The sequence below is a fragment of the Nannobrachium achirus genome (genome assembly GCF_963921795.1).
Source record: "Nannobrachium achirus genome assembly, chromosome: 17".
In the NCBI taxonomy this organism is placed as follows: domain Eukaryota; kingdom Metazoa; phylum Chordata; class Actinopteri; order Myctophiformes; family Myctophidae; genus Nannobrachium; species Nannobrachium achirus.
Genome location: NC_137824.1, coordinates 44,785,887 through 44,808,165, shown reverse-complemented (window position 1 = coordinate 44,808,165; position 22,279 = coordinate 44,785,887). Strand labels below are relative to the sequence as shown.

Sequence of the window (22,279 nt, the reverse complement as noted above, 5' to 3'; positions counted from 1 at the left end):
AGCACAAACATCAGTGTGTGTTGGATTCATGTGTATTTTCAGACATCTATCCAGTAAACTTGACTCTGTACTTAGCCTGCTCTTTTATGTACAAGCTCACAACGCCTCGCTGCTTGTAGATCTGCAATGTTTTTGGCTAAGCTTAGAATAGGGATGCTAGGTTTCAAGTGGTTAATGTGAGAAGAAAAAATGTTATCACACAAAGAGTTCTCTTTTCAGAGAAGCAGGCACGTGCACACATAGACATCAAAGCGGGCTTGAGCCCCAGCCCTTTTATCCGTCTGTAAAAAGTGCCAATTACAATTACAATTTACGATGACGAAAGATATGCAAATGCCCTCTTACCATGCCATACCTGAAGGCAGCATTCAAGTTATTTCAGTGTGGTATCAAGTGTCGAAAATAGCCAACCTCCAAGCTCAGAGCGTGTCACGCTGCAACGCATTGTGAGCTTGGAGGTCTGCTATTTTCGATATTTTCACCAAAAGGCCCTTTTAGAAATTTCAGCCCGCGCCTCTCTAGCATTCTCTGCACGTCCCTTCAGAGAAGAGAAGGGAAGAAACGTAGCAGTTACTCACGCTGTATGTCAAGGAACAAGTAGGAGCCAATGAAAGAGAAGATGACCACAGAGATGGGTAAGGCACAGTCAGACACCACCTCCCTGACCTTGGAATTCAGATACGGGCTGTGGGGGAGAAAGTATCACATTATATTACATCAGCAATTGAGACTATGCAATAAAGGAATAATACATTACCCGAGAAGTGAGCTTGTGAGCCAACACTACTGTTTTTGTTTTGTTATTGGGTTTTTTCCAGAAAGCTGAAATATCTATAGCACGTCTTTATATAATATGTAAGCATATCGTCACTGTCGGGCAGAAACCTTGTATCTCCAAGTTTCAAATTGGTATGTTTTTTTTTGTCACAAAGTAAAGCCCTGCTTCATCATACAAGGCCATCGCACAGAAGTAGTGAAAACAACAGATGTGGTGTGTAGTGGAAAACAACGAGGTGTTGTGTGCTTGTAGATCTGCTGTTTTCATTTTTTTAAATGATAAATACAAAACAAACGGTTTTGGACATACAAGGTTTCCACCCGACAACGACAATATGTACGGTATTGTTTGACAAATTAAGTTGACGATGATTGAAAGCACCGCTGAGTGAATGATTACCTCCTCTTGATGAGGTAGAGAGCGTAGCCCAGCCACAGGGTCCCCAGCATGAGCAGCAGGCAGAGGATGGGCCTCTCCCTGGTGCACAGCACCAGGGAGTCAGGCAGGAGCACAGGGACGAGGTGTCCCTCTGTCCCGTTGGTCCCCGACGACGCGCTGTTGTTCTCAGCCTGCCGTAGGATCTCCTGTATCTGCAGCAGCACCGCCGTGCTGTTAGTGGTGGCCAGGGTGGGTCCATGGTAGAAATACTCAAAGACTGTTAGCCGGGGAGGAAGGAAGGAAGGAAGGAAGGAAGGAAGGAAGGAAGGAAGGAAGGAAGGAAGGAAGGAAGGAAGGAAGGAAGGAAGGAAGGAAGGAAGGAAGGAAAGAAAGAAAGAAAGAAAGAAAGAAAGAAAGAAAGAAAGAAAGAAAGAAAGAAAGAAAGAAAGAAAGAAAGAAGTTGATGATGATGAAACACAGGATATATCAGAGGTTATTAAACTTCTTCTGTGACTTGACCCATTTGTCATTTTGTCCCACAAAGGACTTAAACACTAAAATCGCTGTTGTCGGACAGAAAACCTCCTACAACCATATTTTAACTTTGTGTGTTTTCTTTCCTCGTAAATTAACACACTACTTAATCGCACTACAGCGTCACACACAAGCATCAGTAGTAGCACATCTACAAGCTTGTAGATCTGCTACTTTTGCTGTTTTGGAATTTGAATCCTGAAAAGTAACAGTTTGAGGACATACGAGGTTCCCAGCCGACGGAGACGGTTATACTGCTGTGTGTCAAAAAGATGAGCTCATCTACATGTCAAATGTTTGCCTGTTATGACCTGCCCAGTGACACTAGATTCATACACTTGTCATGTGGGGACCGGTCCCGATGACAGAAAACCTTCTCTTTACCCCTTTTCCACCAGGGTTTAACTGGTTCCGTTTTTCCTCCTGCCTAATATTGAACCAGTTTAGATAGGGTGTTTCTATCGAAAATGAACTGGTTCAGAAACCCTAAAAGTTGGTTAAGAACCAAAAAAATGGCCAGCAGTTCTGTGAAAGCAACAAGGTTAGACTGTAACCGATTCTAGAACCAAAGTTATTTTGGTTTAATGACATTGGTTCTAAGTTTTTAACCACTTTATCTATTTATTCGTTATATTGACTAATCTACAAGCTGTGTTGTGAGCTTGTAGATCTGCTATTTTCAAAGGATTTTTAAGCATTTTATACATTTGAAAACGTGTGAAACTTTTGGTACTCTTAGGTACATTCTGATGCCAATACCTTTGTACTGTACTTTTACTCAAGTACATTTTGAATACCACACTTTGGGGTATAATCGGGTATTGCTACTTTTACTTAATTAAAAAATGTGAATATTTCTTCCATCACTGGATACGGTATAAATATTTATACTGATCTACATTAACCATGTCAAATGATAGGCAACCCGTTCACACATTCCCCTACATTACCGTGACACCATCAGCCACACACGTGAACAGCGTGCTTAGATAAATCTGACCCAGGACGGCTGCACTCACTTTTGACGGTGCCTTTCACCGCATCCCCAATGAAAGCTATGGAGATAAACAGAGCGATGACTTCTTCTGTTGAGCTGCGAAACACACAGGAAACAAGACAGTCATGGTGAGACCAACGCATGTTCTTATCAGAAGAACAATGTCTTTTGATATAGGCAGTCATAGCAGAGCATTCAAGGCAAGACAGTGGGGTGGTAGATACTAGATAGAGGCTACACAAAACAATTGCAATGTTATGTATATGAGAGAGAATACTAAGTCAAAACAGCCTCTATTATCAGTGTGATGAGTTCAGTGGCAGACAGATTTGGTTATTTTCAAAAGTTACTATAAGCATAGGACTTCAGGAAGCATAGGATCTTTGACATAGTAGGAGCTCATTAGACAAGCACATAAGGAATTGATAGATCACGCACACGCACACACGCACGTACACACTGCCTGATGTTATGGACTCACCGTTTAAAGAGTTTCATCACCAGACTGACGTTGAACAAGCCTCCGAGGATGAGGAAGAGACTGTTCCACAGGCCAATGCAGGCGTAGAATGCAGGGAAGTCGAGGTCATAGTCATCACAGATTCCCCTGATCACTGGAAAACACACATGCACAGACCCATTATAGTTTTAGATTTTGAATAGGGATGCACCATTGGTATTGGACAGATATCGGTATCGGCCGATACTTTCAGTTTTCGGTCAATATCTGTATCTGCAAATAAAGCTGACATCAACCGATGGCAGTAGCTGATACTTATCTGTTGTTGATAAGCATACATTTTGCGCTAGCTATGATGGTGTGTTGGTTATTTGCAGCCTACCAAGCTGTAGATACAAGTCAACATCTTTGTAACAGAACTGGTCTTCATCACGGCAAGTATGGCACTTTTTTGAGTGCCCTGGTCTTTCCTCTTTTTCACGTTTTGGTTCACTTTCATCCTAGAAGCACCAGGTTTTTAACTCAACTTTTATCTCCATTGAGATCAACCAGGTGTTGATCCCTCTCTCTACAGTTTACAAGTTTACAGTTTAGGCATTTAGCAGACGCTTTTAATCCAAAGCGACTTACAATAAGCAGGTAATACATCACTATAATAAGCAAGATAATATGTCAGTACATCACTCTATTTGACACTATTCCCCTGCGTTGGGTCTCAGTTCAGACAGTGTACTGGTACATACATACCACTTATGAAAATAGCCAGTGGTGCCGTGGTCAGTGGGATGACCAGTGGAGAGCCGGCAAACAGAACGTAGATGATTCCACCAATGCTCTGACCAACTATGGTCTTCTGGACATCTGTAAAAAAAAAACACACAGAACGTTTTATGAATCCACTGAGACCCAAGGCCGATTCTACAAATGCCCTCTAAAACAGTAGTTCTCACACACAAGACTTTTCAAAAAATGTTCGAAAATATCACAGGTTAAGTGAGGTACATGCATCCCATGAAAACTATTCAGTGGTAGTAGTAGTTGTTAAGTTGTTATATTGCATACATTAAACAATTTGCCAGAATTCTCTCAACTTTCAGATACCTGTATTTTATGGCAGAATGTACAGCCAAATAGAATATAAACAACAACAACAACATTGAAACATATTGTGCATGGTGTACAACACACTATGTGTTGAGTAAGATGTAATACTTTATCAGAAGCTCAGGATGCATTACATTAAATAGTATTATACTACAATGCCAGATGGCAGTAACCAGGCAAAGAATTGAACACAAAATCATCAGTCAATGTCTCCAAAGAAATGTAGTTACTGCACTTTGGCTTTGTAGGGCGGCAGCAGTATAATAATCGGAATTCCACAATACTGAAGCAGTATGTTGCGTACTACGTACCTATCTCTCCTCTTGTGCTCTCATCATTCAGAGAGCCAAAGGCAATAGCAGGCAGCAGAATGGCGATGTAGAGGAAGATGGCAGTAGTGGTGTACTTCAGTAGACACCGGTCTTTACCTGTCATACCTGTGGACCAATCACACAAACATTATCTTTACCCACTGTCTCTCAACGTCTGCATCTCCAATGGAACTCTTTTTTCATGGGACCCCAATCGACACTGCAAAATTATCAGTGTTAATTTGAATAAACCATTTGGTTCCATTTGTACACTCTCAGAGTTACAGACTTGTAAGGGTCCATTTGGACCCTGTGGTAGTTCCGGGACCCGATATTGAAAAGCAGTGTCTCAACCAACCCCATGAGCCAAAACAACCCAACAAGTAAGACAGTAGCTGAATTTAGCATTAGATATTAATATGGCAGCATTATAAAAAATAAAATAAAAAGTTCATTGTGATGTTTAGAGTGAGTGTTACTTCCTACCGTCTGTGAAGTCGGAGGGGTAGAGAGGGAGTCTGCGACGGAGGTCATCGTAGACACCTTTGCCGGCTTTGAAGAATTCTTTGGTCTGTAAAGATAGAACAAAACTTTATTTTCAGCGGAGGCCAAAGACCAGTGAGGTGGTGATGCAGAACAAGATGAAGAGAAGTGGGGATTTCAGGGGGCAACTCATTCAAGCCACCACTGATGTGTTCAACTAAAACAAACTTTTAAGGGTTCAGTCACACAAGCTTTGATTCTGCCTGTATATGCGGGCGGATTCTGCCATGATCTTTCAGTGGGAGTTCTACATAGGCAGAATTAAAGTTTGGTGTGACCAATGACCATGCACACCCTAACCACTTAAACCCCAGCAATTCTGGGGAAAACTCTTGAGGAAAATAGCAGACTGACAAGCTCGTTGTGAATTTGTCGACCAGCTATTTTCAACGAATACGTATATTTAATGTAGAGCAAAAACTGAAAGGTAATTGTTTAGAGCCCTGTAGAGAGAACGCAAAATGTCATTGCGTTCTCACATTTTAATCCAGTGTTCAGACGGAGACTAAAACCGTGCAGTGTGCACACCAGGTCGCAAGGTGGCAGTGACGTGCTATCTGGCAATGTGTGACATCATGTCCGCTCTCCTTACTGTCAAAGCAGTTGTTTACATAATCAACGTGGCAGATTACATGCTCCACTGCGCTTTTAACCCCCGAAAATGCTGTCGTCGTCTGAACGGAAGGCATATCTGACATTTCATTTTGCGGTTTCTCGTGGAAACGCCATAGTATAAACGGGCAACGGGGCCTCAGTTGTTGCCTTTATAAAAGTGCATGCTTTGGTGTGTCTCTGGGCAATGTGTTGGCTGTTCCCTATGTCCCTGCTCAGCATGCACATGTCCTCTTGATTTAAGCACAGAGTATAATGAGATACTCAGCGGTGGAACGACCACTCTGATTTGATTACTTTAGGTTAAGTACAAATTGCAATACCGCAATATAGAAATACTCTCTTAAGAGTAAAAGTCCATATGTATTCAAAATCTGACTTATAAGTCAAAGTAAAAAAGTATTACCATCTAAATATATAGTGCCAAAATAAAAATACAAAACCTTTCAAAAATAGCTGATCTGTACATGCTGACAACGCATTGGCTATTTTGGAATATCCCAGTATACAATAGGGCTTAACTGGTTGTTAGTGTGTGTTTTGTGGTAATAATCTATCTAAATCTAAAAAACTAGTAACTTAAGTTGGCAAATAATTATAGTGAAGTAAAAGTTATTTTGGGCTTGTTTTCATAGACCCTGGTTGCTTGTTTCTCTCGCATAATCTGGCAACGCAGCATAGCATTCTGCTGCCAGACAACCATGGCAGACCTGGCAACGTGCCACCCAGCTGCTCTGCATTCTTCAAGAGACGGCTGATAGAGTGTGGAAAACAGGATCAAATAATTACTTTTACTTTTTATTTTGTATTTTTTTTTTACTGGACCATATCTTTAAATGAATAGATGGAGGAGTAAAACACGAGGGTGGTCTCTCCACATGTGCAGCACAGCAGAGATAAATGCACTGTTTTACAAGCAGCCCTGCATGGCATGGCTGATGTAATATCCAGCTTCCCTGTTTCTGTATTAACTGTACGCTACAGTAGGTTTCTGTTGGTGTAACACAGTGGTTTTCAACCTTATTCACATCAAGGTCCATTATTTATTGGGCATTTGAGCCACGGACCACCAATTGATGAGATTTTAGCCTCTCAAACCCAAAAACAAACAAATGTTTTTATTGTTGGGAAAGATTTTGTCCACAATTCCATGATGTATTGATGTTGGTACCATAGGAGAGATAACATGGTCGGCAACGTTGACCAAAATAATAATTCTTACGTTCTCTAATTGTGTAGACTTCTTGTAAATTAAGCAATGCAGGTAATTCTCTCTTGATAACGTAAAATGTTAAGGAGTTAAAGATCTATCCATTTGGTTACCAACTCTCATCATTATCATTTAGCTGGGGACCACCTCGAACCCCCTTCAAGGACCACAGCTGTTTTTTTTGTTTTGTTTTTTCTTCTTGTCTTTGTATGGTAAGAAATGAGGTTACAAGTTGGGCATTAAATTACAACAACAAAAAAGAAAAGAAAAAATCACACCCGTGTGAACTGAGCGGTGGTTCCCCTCCCCCCCCCCCCGTGTGTGTGTGTGTGTGTGTGTGTGTGTGTGTGTGTGTGTGTGTGTGTGTGTGTGTGTGGCCTGGCCTGAACAACAGCGCCCCTCCCTTAACATGTGTGGTCAGAAAAGGTACTACACCACAGGCTTGAGGCTACATACAGACCCACATACAAACAAACAAACAAACATACCTACACACACGGCCACGCTATGGAGACGGTGTGACCACCGCTCAAAAAAAAAGAATATGGAGATATAAGAGGTTTCTGTATGACAGCGACGCTATGCTTTCGCAGCCTAGTGATTTTGGCGAGTTTTTGTCCAGTGTTTCTACAGACCTCCAGGGCTTTGCCTTTCCGTGGGTCAGTGTTGTCCACCTCCTCCACCACAGGGTTGTCGCTGGGCATGGAGAGCTGCTGCCGCTGGTACACCAGCTCCTGCACAAACTCCTCCTGGCTCTTGGACTCCAGGAGCTTCTGCCTGAAGGAGATGTCCGAGAACATGGTGGCGAACGTCCTGCCCAGCTCGATGGCCGTTTTGGTGCTTTTCTGGAGGGCAAGACGGGATTTGGGGATTGTATTACTTCATTTAATTATTATTATTCTGCATTATTCTTTTTGAAGTTATCATCAGTCTCTCAAGCCAGAAAACAATCGCATGCCATAAAGAGTCATAACATAATACGCTGTTGCATTTGGGTACAAAGTATACTATGACAGTGGTTCTGAAAGTGGTGTCCCCCAGGAGTCCTTCAGGGGGTTCCAGGGAGTCTCCAGCTTAAAGGAACCAAAGGGGGGTTTACCCGTCTATCAATCAATCAATCAATAAATCAATCAATCAATCAACATGGTCCATAGCAACATTAAAACACCTAACTATAACTAAAATCTATAGCTCTCATAGTGTAAAAATGGAAACAAAGTAGCTGCCCTCATGGGTCCATTTGGTTTCATTTGGGTCTGTGACCCAGAGCCTTCTACCTACGGAGAGTTGCGTCACTCCCGTTCACTTCATGGGGCCAGGTCTTCTACGCACACATCTATTGGCGTATAGTGACAAACGGCGAACCGGAAGTTTACAAAATGCATTGAAGTCTATGAGGTGTAAAGTGACAATGAATCACGTGAGCAGCGCTGTTTCTGACCCCGCAGTGGCAGGACTCTCTGATTAGAAGACTCTGCTGTGACCTAACGCATACCAAATTGGGTGGGGTCCTTGAAATCATAACGTTTGAGAACCACTGCACTAAAGAGTCCTATGGTGACAGAAGTGAGGGCGGTCACAGTGGGAAATGGACATCACCAAATGGACCCTACGGCTCTGTAAATCAGAGAGTGTACAAATGGACCCAAATGGACCCTCACGGATCGGGTGCTAGTGACAGCAGTGAGGGGTGGTCACAGTGGGACAGGGACATTCTTACCGTTCTGGGAGGGGCCAGGATGAGGACGACATAGCGAGCTTCACAGCAGTTCTGTCCCCAGTTCTGGGGTCTCTCCAGGCGGGCGATGCAGACATGGCGACGCTGGAGGGTCCCCACAGTGGCTCTGGACACACACACACGCACGCACACACACGCACGCACACGCACACGCACACACACACACACACACACACACACACACACACACACACACACGCACTCACAGTCAGACAATATAGGCTCCTCACGTTGCACATGAATGAATCCCTCAAGACAGATTCAGAGCTCTGCAGCTGTCTAATGAGAGAGCAGGAGCTGTCGAGGACTTGCGATGAAAAGAAAATACGTGCGGGTCGTTCATGGATATCATCATCATCAGAGACGGCTAGTCCGGCTGAATTCCCCATTAATCAAATGAATCGATTGAATCAATTAAATAAAAAGGAATAATTGATTTTAAGGCATTATAGGGTGTGCCAAATGTAGTTCTAAGAGCGGCCATTTCTTGGGTAAACACAGCCTTACACAGGTGTTCTGATTGGAGTAAAGCATTAGTTCTATGCAATCAAACAATTGAAACACTTGTGTTTTTACCCAAGAAATGGCCGCTAAGGACTACAATGACGTAGGCGCTAGCACACACTATAGGCACGTTCAGCATACTCTGGATCACTTGAGTTATCGCACTTTTACTACTTATAATAATAAATTGCTTGTTTGGAGTTTTTCGTCCTGACAGTGATGCAGGGGTCCAACCGTCCAGCTGTATCCACGCTGCCTTTATCTGTATGACTATGTACACATTGTTGTCCCCTAGTTCCTGCCCCGTGTAAGTGGGAGTGTTCACACACGGTGTTATCACAGTTTACACACAGCATACTGTAGAGATAAATACTGTAGCCCTGCTCCATTAGAACTGTTGTGCTGGTGTTGTTGCCATTCAAAAGTATTTGTGTGAGATAGGATTACACCCTTACACCCACTTAGTTGCAGGGGTGCAACAGTTAATCAAACAAATGAATTATTTAAAAACATATCTGTAATCAATTTAAATAAAAATGATCGATTTGGGGAGGAAAATGAAATGTTGCCCTTTTTTAAAGAGCATAAATTGCAGATCTATAAGCTCGCAATGTGTCACATCGTGCTGCGTGGTGAGCTTGTAGATCGTCTATTTTTCTATGACACTGTTGTCCAATGAAGTATTTCTAATTTAGTAGAAATGTATTTAAGTGGTGCAGACAAAACATCTGACAAAGTGCTTATTGATTATTTGATTAATCAAAAACATTATCAATGAAAATAATTGTAATGAAAAAGATCGATATACTGCTGATAGTTACGTAACTTTTGGTTCGTTGAGCAACTTTCCCTTTATCCAGCAAGCTGGTCAAAGGATGAGCTGAAATAGGTTTAGGATTTGTAGTGCACCCCCCACCCAGTTATTACACTGGCCCGGGGGCGCAGTCAAAGCTTTTCATTAAAAACTAAAACCATGTGTACTCACAGTATACATAGCCAGGACTGCTGGTAGTGGATGCCTGTGGATGTAGCAGTTATACCCTGAATGGTCTCTGACAGAAGCTGCACTGTGGGAACATAAAGGAAACAACTAAACATTAGAAAGGTGTGCTCCTCTGAGCACAGATCTCTGTCAGGCTGGGTTGCCTACAACAGGGCTGTGTCAGTTGGGGAGGAAGGACATAAGAAAGCTGCAGGGGAAATAGACTAAAGATGGTGCAACCTTTTTGTGGCACCCCCTATGTGGCAGTACTTAGTACTTATAGTTACTTTAGTTACTTTCCACCAAATGGCTGGAAACTCACCATTCAAGTCCTTCCCACCGGAGTCGGTGAAGAGCGAGGCCATGACCTCGTCCACGTCCAGGCCGCCTCGGCCCTCGTCCACCACGTGGGCCAGCATGCGCCGCAGCACCTGAGTGATAGGAATTGAGTGCAATAGGACCCCGATTAAAACAAGACACTGAGCTTTCGTGTGGCCAGTCCAATGCACAACCAGTCGTGGTAATAGGGCTGAGCCCTATTAGCACGACTTCCAAGCATTACTACACAAACTTCTAATGAAGTACATAGAATCAACCAATCAAACCTCGTCCAGGGTGCTGGCCTTCTCGTCCAGCACGACGCTGGCCTGCGCCAGGAAGCTGTTCAGGTCTCTGTGGGCGCGCACCTCTTCCAGGAAGTTCACAGGCTTGACATACTGTTACACCACGGAGTTGAGAGAGAGGGCGGATCAGTGGGAGGAAGATGAATATCAAAAATTGATTAACCCAGTGGTTTTCAACCTTTTTCACATCAAAGCCATTATGTATTATTTACATCTATGAATGAATGTGTAACTTGTGATCTTACTTTTCTGGTTGTGTTTAAAAGCCCATAACCAGGGCTGTCCGGATCTGAGGAGGAAACAGGATGGACATAATAAAGCATTGGTTTAAACAAAATTAAAGTTTTAAGTGGGCCACATTCTGCTAGCCGGCTTTTTATGCCTGATGAAGGTCGGAAGGACCGAAACGTTGCCTAATAAAACTATTTGTAAGTTAAGACAGTGTGCGGGACTCCATTCCTCTACTAGCCGTCTCTTAACCATATTAACTCTATGTCCCTATTCTGAACATGTCAAAGGTGAACATTCTGCTAAATAGTTTGTGAAAATTGCCAATCTACAAGCTCACAGTGTTCACAATGCCGTGCGGCAAAACATATTTGGTGTAGAGGGTGGATAAAAAAATGTGTCAACAAGGTAACATGCATACACGCACACGCACAGTCGCACACGCGCACGCACACGCACACGCACACACACACACACACACACACACACACACACACACACACACACACAAACACCTGTAGTGTGGGCGTGGTTGTTGAATATGAGGTCCTTGGTAGAGACAGGCGAGGTTTTGCCCTCTTCGATGTTCTCCTGCTCGCCATCACGCAGTTCTGGAAACACACAGCAAATAACACTAATGTAACAAACACACTGTGGAAACGACACACGATGACAACCCCTAATGTAAAAAAAATAAACGCTGCTTCTCAAAGTGGGGTCCAAGCCAAATTAATGAATATAGTTTCCACTCTGAAGTTTGAATGAACTTTGCAGTGGTTCCCAAACTTTTAGCTCGAGACCCAAAATAGAAATTAGACGTGTGAAATTAGACTAGTGAAAATAGCAGATCTACAAGCTCACAACCAGTCGCTTTGCGATGTGTTTTGCGAGCTTGTACAGCAGGGGTATTTACTTTAGAAAAATGATGGAATTGTTTTTAATAGATTTTTGTTTAAACCTTTGAAATAATTATCTTAAATATAGGAAATGAAAATAAAGGTATATTTACTCGCGAGTCACGACCCATACAAATGTGTCCACGTCTCACACATGGGTCCCAGCCCACTGTTTGGGAAACAGCTGAACTACAGAGTTTAACAGCCAGAAGCAATGAAGCCAGCTTTTCTTTCGAAGAGAATTGACCTTTTCCCTGACAGTTTCAGGCTCAGCATCAGGATAATGGTTGTGGTGGGTGGGTGGGTGGCTGCCATACTAAAACATGTGTTTTTATCTCAAGGTTAAGAACATGCAATACTGACTAGATTTAACAATGTCCGCAATAAATAAAAGTATTCATTCCGCACTCCCACCATCTGTTGACCAGCACACAGCAACACATGGGGGGGGGGGGGATCAGAAGGGAGGACAACACTCTCAGGCCAATAAAAAATATCCTCCTTATACCAGACGAGAGGCAATATACCAATATCAGCCCCTCGTAAATTCCTTCATCGTACAGAACAGAAATATGGCTGGTAGAATGTTTTATGAGGAGACAAGGAATGGGCGAGGAGGGGGGGAATTAAAATTGCCTTCATAAACAAAATTGTTTTTGCTGCCGGGTCCTGAAATTAGCTCCAGCGAACCGTGAGGCTCGCCCAGCCTTCCCCGTGATCTATGGACGAATATCACCACCACCACCTGTCTTCAACTCATAGATCACTTACATTGTTATTCGCCCATTAATTAACTGGTCAATACTCCAGCGAAGACACTAGCTATGCTGCTCACTAGCCTGTGAAATGGTCACCTCACCTGTGTGCAGATTATTTAGCATTAAAGCTCACATAAGCACCATGTAACTTTGCTCTTCTACCCCGGATTTGAACCTGGTTTCCTTTTAGCATTGCTCTGATAGAGCAGGGGCCTCGCAGTGCGAGGCGTTGTGAGCATGTGGATCGGCTATTTTCACAACGTTCGCCTCTTGCTTACTTAATATTTGACAGTTTGTCCAGTTTGGTATTAACACGTTTAAGTCCTTAAATTGTCACTTTCTAAATGTGCAGATACCCTACACTTATTCTGTGTGTTGGTCTGTTTACCGTTGAGGGAGAAAAAAAATTACATTAAGCTAATCATCTGGGGACCCCACATGAATCTTGGCCATCAGGTCAAAATTTGTGAGACATAACCATTGAGTCGATCTAAAGGTCTCAATAGAAGAACAGGGAGTCAAAATACAATCTGGGGGACCACTTGCAATACCATCCAGGCCCACCAGTGGGCCCCGCCCCACAGGTTATAGGGGACCACTGTACTAGTTAGACATATTACAGCTACAGTAGGCCCATTTAACCTTAACCACTTCACTAATAAGATGCATTACAGTAGTGTTGATTTTCACGCAAGTTTTAGTTTTAGTCATAGTCTTTTGAATAAAGTTTCATTTAGTTTTAGTCATACAGTATGTTTGTCATCTGAAATGTTTTAGTTTCAGTCGACAAAATATCATACGCTTTTGGTCGATTAAATTAGATTTTGTCAACTAAAATGTATTTTGGCTGGCATTGATACCTTATTTTACGCTTGGATGCATGCTGAAAATAGCGGATTTACAAGCTGCATTGTGAGCTTGTAGATTACTATTGTCACAGCGCAACCAAATGGGAAATTACTTGTCTTTTAGTTCTACTGGATCTCTTCTCCACTAGTCCCTCCCTAACATTTCTTTCTAGCTTTTATTTGTTGATGAAATTGTCAATTTATTTAGTCTTAGTTTTAGTATATCTATAACCATACAGTAGGCCTACATACCCATTTCTTGGAAGACATATCCGTTCTTGGACCTCCCCGTCGACGGAATGCCTGTGGAGAGGAGACAGAAAGAAGGATTACGATGAAGAACCTGATGATTTGATCATACAGTATGGAATATCAGTTCAAATCATTCCGTTTTTCACCATTCCAAAGTTTCATCATCTGTCAACAGTAATTAGTGTGGTTGCCCTAACAGGGCAAACAGTCAGGGTTCCCCAATTAGTTTTCCCCAAGGGCCGAAGTATGTCTAGGGTACCAAGCCGAGGGCCACAACATTGCAGGGGGCGATGGTGGTGTTCCCACTACAGTTTTCTTCATTTTCAGGTGAAAATCTTGTATGTCCAAAACCGTTCGTTTTGAATATATCATATTAAAAATGATTCAAACTAGTGAAAACAGCCGATGGTGCGAGGCATTGTGTGCTTGTAGATCGGCTGTTTTCACTACTTTTGTGCAACGGCCTTGTATGATTTGCGAAAGAATGTAGAAATTTGGAGATATGAGATTTCCACCCGACAACGACGATAGTGTTGTTGCTGCTCTTATACCACCATTATTACTGGGGTTGGTGTGGGCCAGACAGTAGCCCCCCGCGGGCCGCAAATGGCCCGCGGGCCGCCTATTGGGGAACCCTGCTCTAGATATTTCTTTCTTTCTTTCTTTCTTTCTTTCTTTCTTTCTTTCTTTCTTTCTTTCTTTCGTTCCTTCTTTCCTTCTTTCCGGATAAACTTTATTTTGCCGTGCTACTCCTCCCACATATGTCAGATCGACCGGCTTCATCAGAACTCGTCTGCTTGCATTTTGCTAAGAGATATGTTATATAGCCTAGTTTAATTTATATTAATTTATTCCGTTTAATCCCGAATTTTTCCAAGACAAAAGAATATTCAAATATTGTGTCATTAGTAACCCTTTGAAATAATAAATTATATTTTTTTGAAATTTTCATGAAAAAGTAGGTGAAAAGGTGTGTTTTATGATCGGTCACAATTGTGACCGGTGGGATAATGTCCGCGCCGCCGAGGCGGACGTGTGGGTACCGGCCCCAGCTCTCCCGTTCGCTCCTAGCCTGAGTTACGGCATTTTATGTGCGCTGCCGGCATTTTATATGCACTGCAGTGGCGGGGGTCCTCCACTAGGGGGCGCGACCACTTTTGCATCCGTTCTGGAGCACCAGGAGTCGGTGGTCCCCGGGAATTCCCCAGTTAAAGTAAAAGAAAACAGCAGAAAGAGAATAATTTGCTATGTGCATTAGTATGTGTATAGCTACAGTAGTTGCTAATGTATTATCCCACCGGTCACTATTGTTGCCGTCGATATGTTTGTTCGTTTTATGACCACACTGAACACATTTGAGTAATTGCAAAGGCATACACCAATACTAGACATCTTAAAGAAGACGTGTACCAAAAATCATGGTCCTATCTTTATGTTAAGATACTTTACTAACATTTTCTTTTGGGGCTTTGATGCTTCCATCCTCTCCTCTTGGTGCAGACAGGAAGTAAACAGCTCTGGTCATGTGACAATTTAAAGTTAACATGTGACACTGCACATATTTGATTGGGACCCTTTAAACTTTTCAATAATTGCTGGAAATGCATGAATGAATCATTCAATAACATTTTATAGCCTCATAAATGAAGAAAATAGTTACGGTCACTATTGTGACCGGTGGGATTAAACGGGTTTGTCCCTGGCTGTATGGCATCATATACTGTATCACACATCTCAAATTCTCAGATTCTTCTGATTCCTGACAGCATGTATCCATTTACTGTGTGTTGCCATAGCTTATACTGACTGTGAGCAAGCCAGATTGTGGGGGGCCTCTGCTCTGTGAAACTAGACCCCCTGCAGATGGACAGGGTCACGGGGGGCCAGGTTTGACACCCCAGAGAATCTGGTTTCAGTGGTGGCCTTTAGAAGAAAATCTGGGAAAATAAATAGATTTTTCCAAATCCAATAACCTGGAAGTGAATGGGGCGAAACATTTTGGGATGACGTCGTCATTTCGGGTTGTATCCGTCTCCTAGTAACCTAGCACCATTCATACGTTGGCGCAGAGCGCCCTCTAGTGTGATCACTGAAAACCAGGGTCTGTCTTTGGCAGTGATTGTGTTCATTCAACTCTGTGTACAAATTGAACCAAGGGTTCATTTGGTTTCATTTGTACAGTGTTAGAGTTACAGACCCACACGGGTCCATTTGGACCCCCATCAGGTGCCCCCGAGCCAGACAGTGAGTAATGTTAAGCCCCTATCATAGTAGGCACCGCGGTGATAAGCTACAGGTATCCACCGCGGTGTAGTCTTTTTAAGTCATAAAACTACAACATTACGTCATTACTCGCGGTGAAGAGCTATCCACCGCGAACCCTGACATATCTCTCTGTTTTTACTATCAGACAGATCGGCCCATCACCCCGTTCACTGATTGGTCGATCTAGACCAGTCAGTCACAGTGCTAGGACTTCACCGTGACTGACTATGATGGCCTCCACTTGTTTTCTCACTTTAGGTATCGGATAGCTGATCACCCAAAATTTGCGGTGATAGGCTCTTCACCGCAGACTCTGATAAGGGCTTTAGTGACATAGTTTACAAATTAACTGCACATTTGCTATATTGAAATCCCAGGCACACATCATGTTCAACTGCTGTTGTTATTACACATCACAGACTGAGATGCCTTATTCCAGCAGTTAAAACATGTACAGTATGTTTCAAGTCAACTATGTAAACCTATAGCTTTGATCTGCTCTATGCATGCAGCCAGGCCTGGCGGCATGTGACAACATAGTCTATTTTTTCCATTTCCAAGAAATGTTCTTCATGCTTTCCAGGAGAATGAGGAGAGGGAGAAAGTGGAATTGAATCAGAATCACATTGAATTGGAATCACAGACAAAGGTTACAATATAATTTAGATATTAATTCATGTATAATTTAAAATGTAATTTAGATATTATTTGCCCATGATCCTGATTACTGAGGTACTAACTACACTGTCTCTACTCTGTGCATTGGATGTAGTAGTACCTTGTGTTTACCTTACTGTAAGTCACTCTGGATCAATCGTCTGCTAAATGTACTGTCTCTCAAATGAAAAGTGAAAATGTTAATCCTTTTGTATGTGTGCCTGAGAAACTGAACGGAACCCATGAACTGGACCTCTCTGGGGGGGAAAGGCTTACGAGTGGAGTGAGAATGTTCAGTTACAATACAAATTTGACTCCAGCAGTGCGTCATGTTTGTGTATATCGTCAGGTGTCCTTGACCTTGAAACACTGCTCCAACTCTGTGTGTGTGTGTGTGTGTGTGTGTGTGTGTGTGTGTGTGTGTGTGTGTGTGTGTGTGTGTGTGTGTGTGTGTGTGTGTGTGTGTGTGTGTGTGTGTGTGTGTGTGTGTGTGTGTGTGTGTGTGTGTACGCGTGGTCAGGTATCTGTGAGACACTACCCCAGCCATAGGGAGAAGATTTGTTTTGGCCAAAGGCACAGTGTGTGGCTTCATGGGCTCCTCCGGCACTGGACTTTATCTCAAAGCAGATTAGACGGAATATTCCCATGCCTCCTCCACCTCAAATTGATTTGTTACCACAAACAACAGGCTGCCACTTCATATTGTCTCTGTCGGGTGGGAACCTCTGTGTAGTCCAAAACCGTTACTTTTCATTAATATTTAATAGGCCTATCAATGGTCTTTTGTCAGGTGTCTGCTCTGAACAAAACACAAATAACTCAGCCTTATTTCACATTACCAAATGTAACCAGAAGTGCAAGCTAAAAGAAAACCTAAAAATAGCCTTTCTTTGACCCCTTCAGAATGAGACAGCGGGGAACAATTCTGGCAAATTATACTCTGCTGGTGAGCCGTTTATAATACAATTTAAGAATTAAGCCGCAGGTCGCATTAAAATTTGTTGTCGGGCGCATTTGGCCACCCCTGAAGGAGGGCACTAATTTATGGGGGAAAAAATCACACCTGTGCGAAGTTAGCGGTGCAAACACGACACATAATGCTCCGTGCTCATAATCTTTTATGGCTACTACACACAAAGTGAAACGCAGGAGCGGTTTGCATCCCTCAAAAAACACAAAAAGTTAAAATATGGAGATAAGAGGTTTCTGCCCGACAGCAACAATATAATGTACTGTACACAGCTACACATCAGCCAACATGATATTTAAGCAATATTACACGAGAGCGTGTGCTTCATCATGATTATCGGCACACCAGCCTTGCAGCAGGAGCCGACAGGCAAGTTTTGTGATAGACACTGAGACTATTGCGATAAACACTGAGACACAATAATGAATCCCTTTTCCCACAAGACTAAACTTGAACTTGAAAAAAAAAAAAAAAAACGACTGCAGTTGACTCCTTACTAATAATGAAAGTGGAGCATATCACTCCATTTCTTAAATCCTTACATTGGCGCCTGTGACTGTGAGTCAAAGAATTTCAAAATACTATACTGTTGGTCTGTAAAGCTTTGAATGGTTCAGGGCCAAAATACATTTCTGATCTTGTTACGATATCATGAACCATCCAGACCTCTCAGGTCATCTGGAAAAGCCCATTCTGTCCCTAGAACCAGAAATAAATGTGGGGAAGCAGTATTTGGTTGGTTTGCACCGTATCTGGAACAAACTCCCAGAAAAATGCAGGTCTGCTGCCACTCTTTAAAACTAAAGAGACCTGTCTGTTTGCCGTTGCCTTTAAGTTCTTTTTCTTTTCTCTCTTTTCTTTTCTCTTCTGCACTGTAATTTCTATACATTTTGTATGCATCCTAATGTCATTGTATAATTGTGTTTCCCTTGCTTGCTTGCAGTGTAAAGCACATTGAAATGCCTTGTTGTTGAATTGCATATAGTTTGCTTTTGGTTTTTAACCTGTACAGCACTTTGGTTGACCTGTTCGTTAAATGTGCTCTATAAATAAACTTTGAGTTGAGTTGTTGAAATGTGCTATACAAATAAAACTGCCTTGCCTTGTGCACGCACTTGAAACACAAACACTGTGGTTTTGCACAACAGCAGGTGAACTTCACAATGCACGCGCACGCGCACACGCACACGCACACGCACACACACACACACACACACACACACACACACACACACACACACACAGTGCTACATCAGCCATGCAGCGTAAACAGTGAGGAGGAACTGCAGTTCATTCCACTTCAACACTTCACACACACACCTAAAAGTGTGGCATTATGGTTGGTCTAGCGCAGGTGTTTGCATTATCGTTGCGGTCGGGGCAGAAAGCTCCTATGTCCACATTTTCACTTTTTGTGTTTCTTTCGTAAGTTAACGCTCTACTTGATCAAAAGCATCAAACGTAGCAGATCCACAAGCTCGAAACGCGGTGCAAAGCGACATGTTTTGAGCTTGTCGATCTGTACATCGACATGTGAGGGACATGTGAGGTTTCCGCCCGACAGAGATGATAGACGGGAGACTGGATAGAATCACTGGACCAAATGACAATTGCCCAGTCTCCCTACCTTATTATCCAACAGCTTACACATTTTAAGTGATTTATTTTTACAATTAAAGACATGAAAGAACCTTGTCTCCGTGACAGCTATTCTCTGTGACACTGCAGGCAGCTATAATTCCCTTGGAAGAGCTGATAGAACTCACTTCGTTATGGGCTTTTCGAGTGGATTAAAATAACACCTCCTCGTGGTTGTAGAATAAAGCCAACCAGGATTCGCTGCTGTCTGTTCAGCAAATATAAAACTAGCCTATAACTTGTGTTCTGATTTGTTGTGAGGTTGTAGATCAGTTATTTTGTCAACCTTTGCATCACACTAGGCTATTGCACGATCCAAGTAGAGCATTCATTTATGAAAAGGCATTAAATATGGACATTCTATTCTGACAGCAATGATTTGTAAATAATATATGAGACATGGAAGAATCAGCTAAATAAGCTACATGTTATTATTGTGATTCTAGTCTTCATCAGTTTGAGCCTATAATGATGCAGTCAAAGAGAGTGGAAAGATTAGAATATTGAACATTTTTCTAGTGGATAATCTTCTTAAGCCTCAGCCTGAGAAAATGTAACCGGAGTGGTTTAACCCTTCAAAGGCTACTGAATTGCCATCACAGATCATGTCATGACAACGATCACAATCCTGTGCCATTCTTGACTTTAAACACAATGTATTCTCAGCTAGGGCTGGGTGTTATGACTTCAAATCAATATCACGATTAGGGTATTTAAAAGCGTTGCCTCGATTACAATTAATGGACGATTATTTTAAAAGTATGAGATCACATCACGTTGCGATGCAATGCACTGTGAGCTTTATTTGTAGGCTATACAAGGCTTAATCAGACTAACCTAATTAGTAAAGTAAAGAATAATCTATCCGTAAAAAAACATCTGTGTAGATTCTTTCTATATAGGCCTACTTTCTATATCAAAACTGAGGAGCCTCGGTTATTCAATTAACCTACAAGTAGAGCCTACATGTGGGGACTGCAGATGTAAACTAGCAGCTTAGCTCAATCCGGTGTATTTATGTTGCATTGTTTTGTGATGTTCTTGCAGCGTAGGCTACTGTCCAAATAAACAAATGAAGTAAAAGAAAATAATCAAGATCAAGTCGGTTATTGGTTCTAAATGTCGGTTTCTATATATGTTTTGGTTAATTGCCACATGAATAAATTGCATGCATATTGACCAGGTGCATGCTCATCTGTGGGTAGAAGTTAAAGCAAAAGAACATCGTATCAATGCTATATGTTGTCAACTCAGTGTTTAATCTTACTTAGTGTTTAATCTAATCTCAGATTAGAGAAGAGTGGCCCAGTGGTTCTCAACTGGTCAACAAACATTGGCCAAATTGTTAAATAATATAAGAAAGAGGCAAACCTTTTGAAAATAGCCGATCTACAAGCTCACAATGCCTCACAACACAAGGCGTTGTTAGCTTGTAGATCGGCTATTATCCACAATATTTACTGTATTATGTGGAACCGAGTCAAACTAAATTTCATGCCTCAACTCCTGCAATTCCAAGTGCTTGTCAGCATGGGGGTTCCAGTTTAAATATGATTATTTTGAGGGGTCACGGCTTGAAAAGGTTGAGAACCGCTGAGATAGTCTACCTCTACCAGATGAGGTGTGTGAGGTTGGCTATAAACTCAGGGGTCTTTAACGTTTTCAGGCCAAGGACCCATAGTTGAGAGAGAGATGAAGCAGGGAACCCCACAACCTTTTCAGAGATTCCATATTTTACTTTCATTGTTTGACAGCATAATCATCAGTGTATTTTCGATTCATGTCAATTTGTGTGTTCAGATATTTAACCACTTGAACTGTCAATACTTAATAAAGTTGACCTTTCACTCTGTACTTAAGCTGCTCTTTTCCCCCTCTACACCAAACCTCTTTGCCAAAAATAGACGATCTTTTTGGCAAAAGTTCTCAGAATAAGGACACTAGGGTTCAAATTGTTAATATAAAAAGGATTGGAAGACTTGGAGGACACCCTGTAGTAACTCTGAGTACCCCCTAGGGGTCCGGGACCCCCTGTTGAAGACCCCTGGACTAAGGGCTCCCTGAATGTTGACTTTACACAATCACAGGAAAATAAATGTAGTACTTCAGTCAATTTAGTTTGATGTTTCTGTGATTGATTTTGATGGACAGTTTGTATGACAGTAAAAAAACAACTGTCTTCAAAACAAACATTAAAGATTATTTCAGCTGTGCATGCTCACATTTACTCATGTCAGACAAGTGTCCCATTTATAGGCTACTGTAGGTGATCTGTAAATATTGACTGACCCCCCCATTTCCTTTTGAGCTTTCCTGGCAATAAAGGCATCTTTCTCAGGTTCAATGGATTAAAAACACCCAAGACTCGAAAGAAATAGCATAGCAACCAGCCGAGTTACAGTACAATACAGGGTGCGACAAAGCAGGGACATTCAGCTATACAGTACAGTGCAGACCTCATTTCAATCAATCAAATCCTCTTTAATAAAAACCCCAAAGCCCAAACTATTAAAAATGTCACCTCTTATCACCTTCCACCACCAACAACACTAGTGATTCAAAGTTATGAGCAGTGCAGTGAGTGACAGAGAGAGAAACACAGAGAGCATAGCCATAGAGCAGACCCCACATGTTTGTCATGTGGTGGTGGTCTCGTGTTGCATGGTGAGAGCCCCCCTCCCCTCTCTCTCTCTCATATCACCTCCACAACCGCAATGTGAAATCTTAACTTACCAGATGGCACGAAATGGAGGACCTGTTTGGCTTCCATGTTTTACAAGTTGAGTTGAGACACACTTTCCCTACTATAGGTCAGTCAGCCCATGATCATCATCACCCCCATCCTCCTCCTAGGAGGAACTTCACTTCCCTGAACACCTTGCTCACACTGGCTGCAGTGCCTTCTGGAGGCACACACACACGTGCACACAGGCATGCACGCACGCACACACTCAATCAGACACACACACCACACACAGAAACTGCATGGCTCA

The 22,279-nt window shown here is 42.4% G+C and overlaps 1 protein-coding gene across 1 annotated transcript in view; it reads right to left on the bottom strand.

Moving 5' to 3' along the window:
• Nucleotides 1–22,056, bottom strand: part of LOC308302509 (solute carrier family 4 member 11-like) — a gene marked incomplete at both ends in the record, with an annotated part of 28,016 nt that extends 5,960 nt beyond the window's left edge. Inside the window, 16 exons of the mRNA XM_080746765.1 lie at nucleotides 579–685; nucleotides 1,178–1,433; nucleotides 2,710–2,783; nucleotides 3,169–3,301; nucleotides 3,895–4,008; nucleotides 4,563–4,688; nucleotides 5,049–5,133; nucleotides 7,563–7,772; nucleotides 8,648–8,771; nucleotides 10,155–10,236; nucleotides 10,474–10,582; nucleotides 10,757–10,867; nucleotides 11,020–11,063; nucleotides 11,518–11,613; nucleotides 13,757–13,807; nucleotides 22,020–22,056. Coding sequence (XP_080602891.1) covers nucleotides 579–685; nucleotides 1,178–1,433; nucleotides 2,710–2,783; nucleotides 3,169–3,301; nucleotides 3,895–4,008; nucleotides 4,563–4,688; nucleotides 5,049–5,133; nucleotides 7,563–7,772; nucleotides 8,648–8,771; nucleotides 10,155–10,236; nucleotides 10,474–10,582; nucleotides 10,757–10,867; nucleotides 11,020–11,063; nucleotides 11,518–11,613; nucleotides 13,757–13,807; nucleotides 22,020–22,056 — 1,759 coding nt within the window. The remainder of the gene's footprint in view (nucleotides 1–578; nucleotides 686–1,177; nucleotides 1,434–2,709; nucleotides 2,784–3,168; nucleotides 3,302–3,894; nucleotides 4,009–4,562; nucleotides 4,689–5,048; nucleotides 5,134–7,562; nucleotides 7,773–8,647; nucleotides 8,772–10,154; nucleotides 10,237–10,473; nucleotides 10,583–10,756; nucleotides 10,868–11,019; nucleotides 11,064–11,517; nucleotides 11,614–13,756; nucleotides 13,808–22,019) is intronic.
• Between the last annotated feature and the right edge of the window lie 223 nt (nucleotides 22,057–22,279).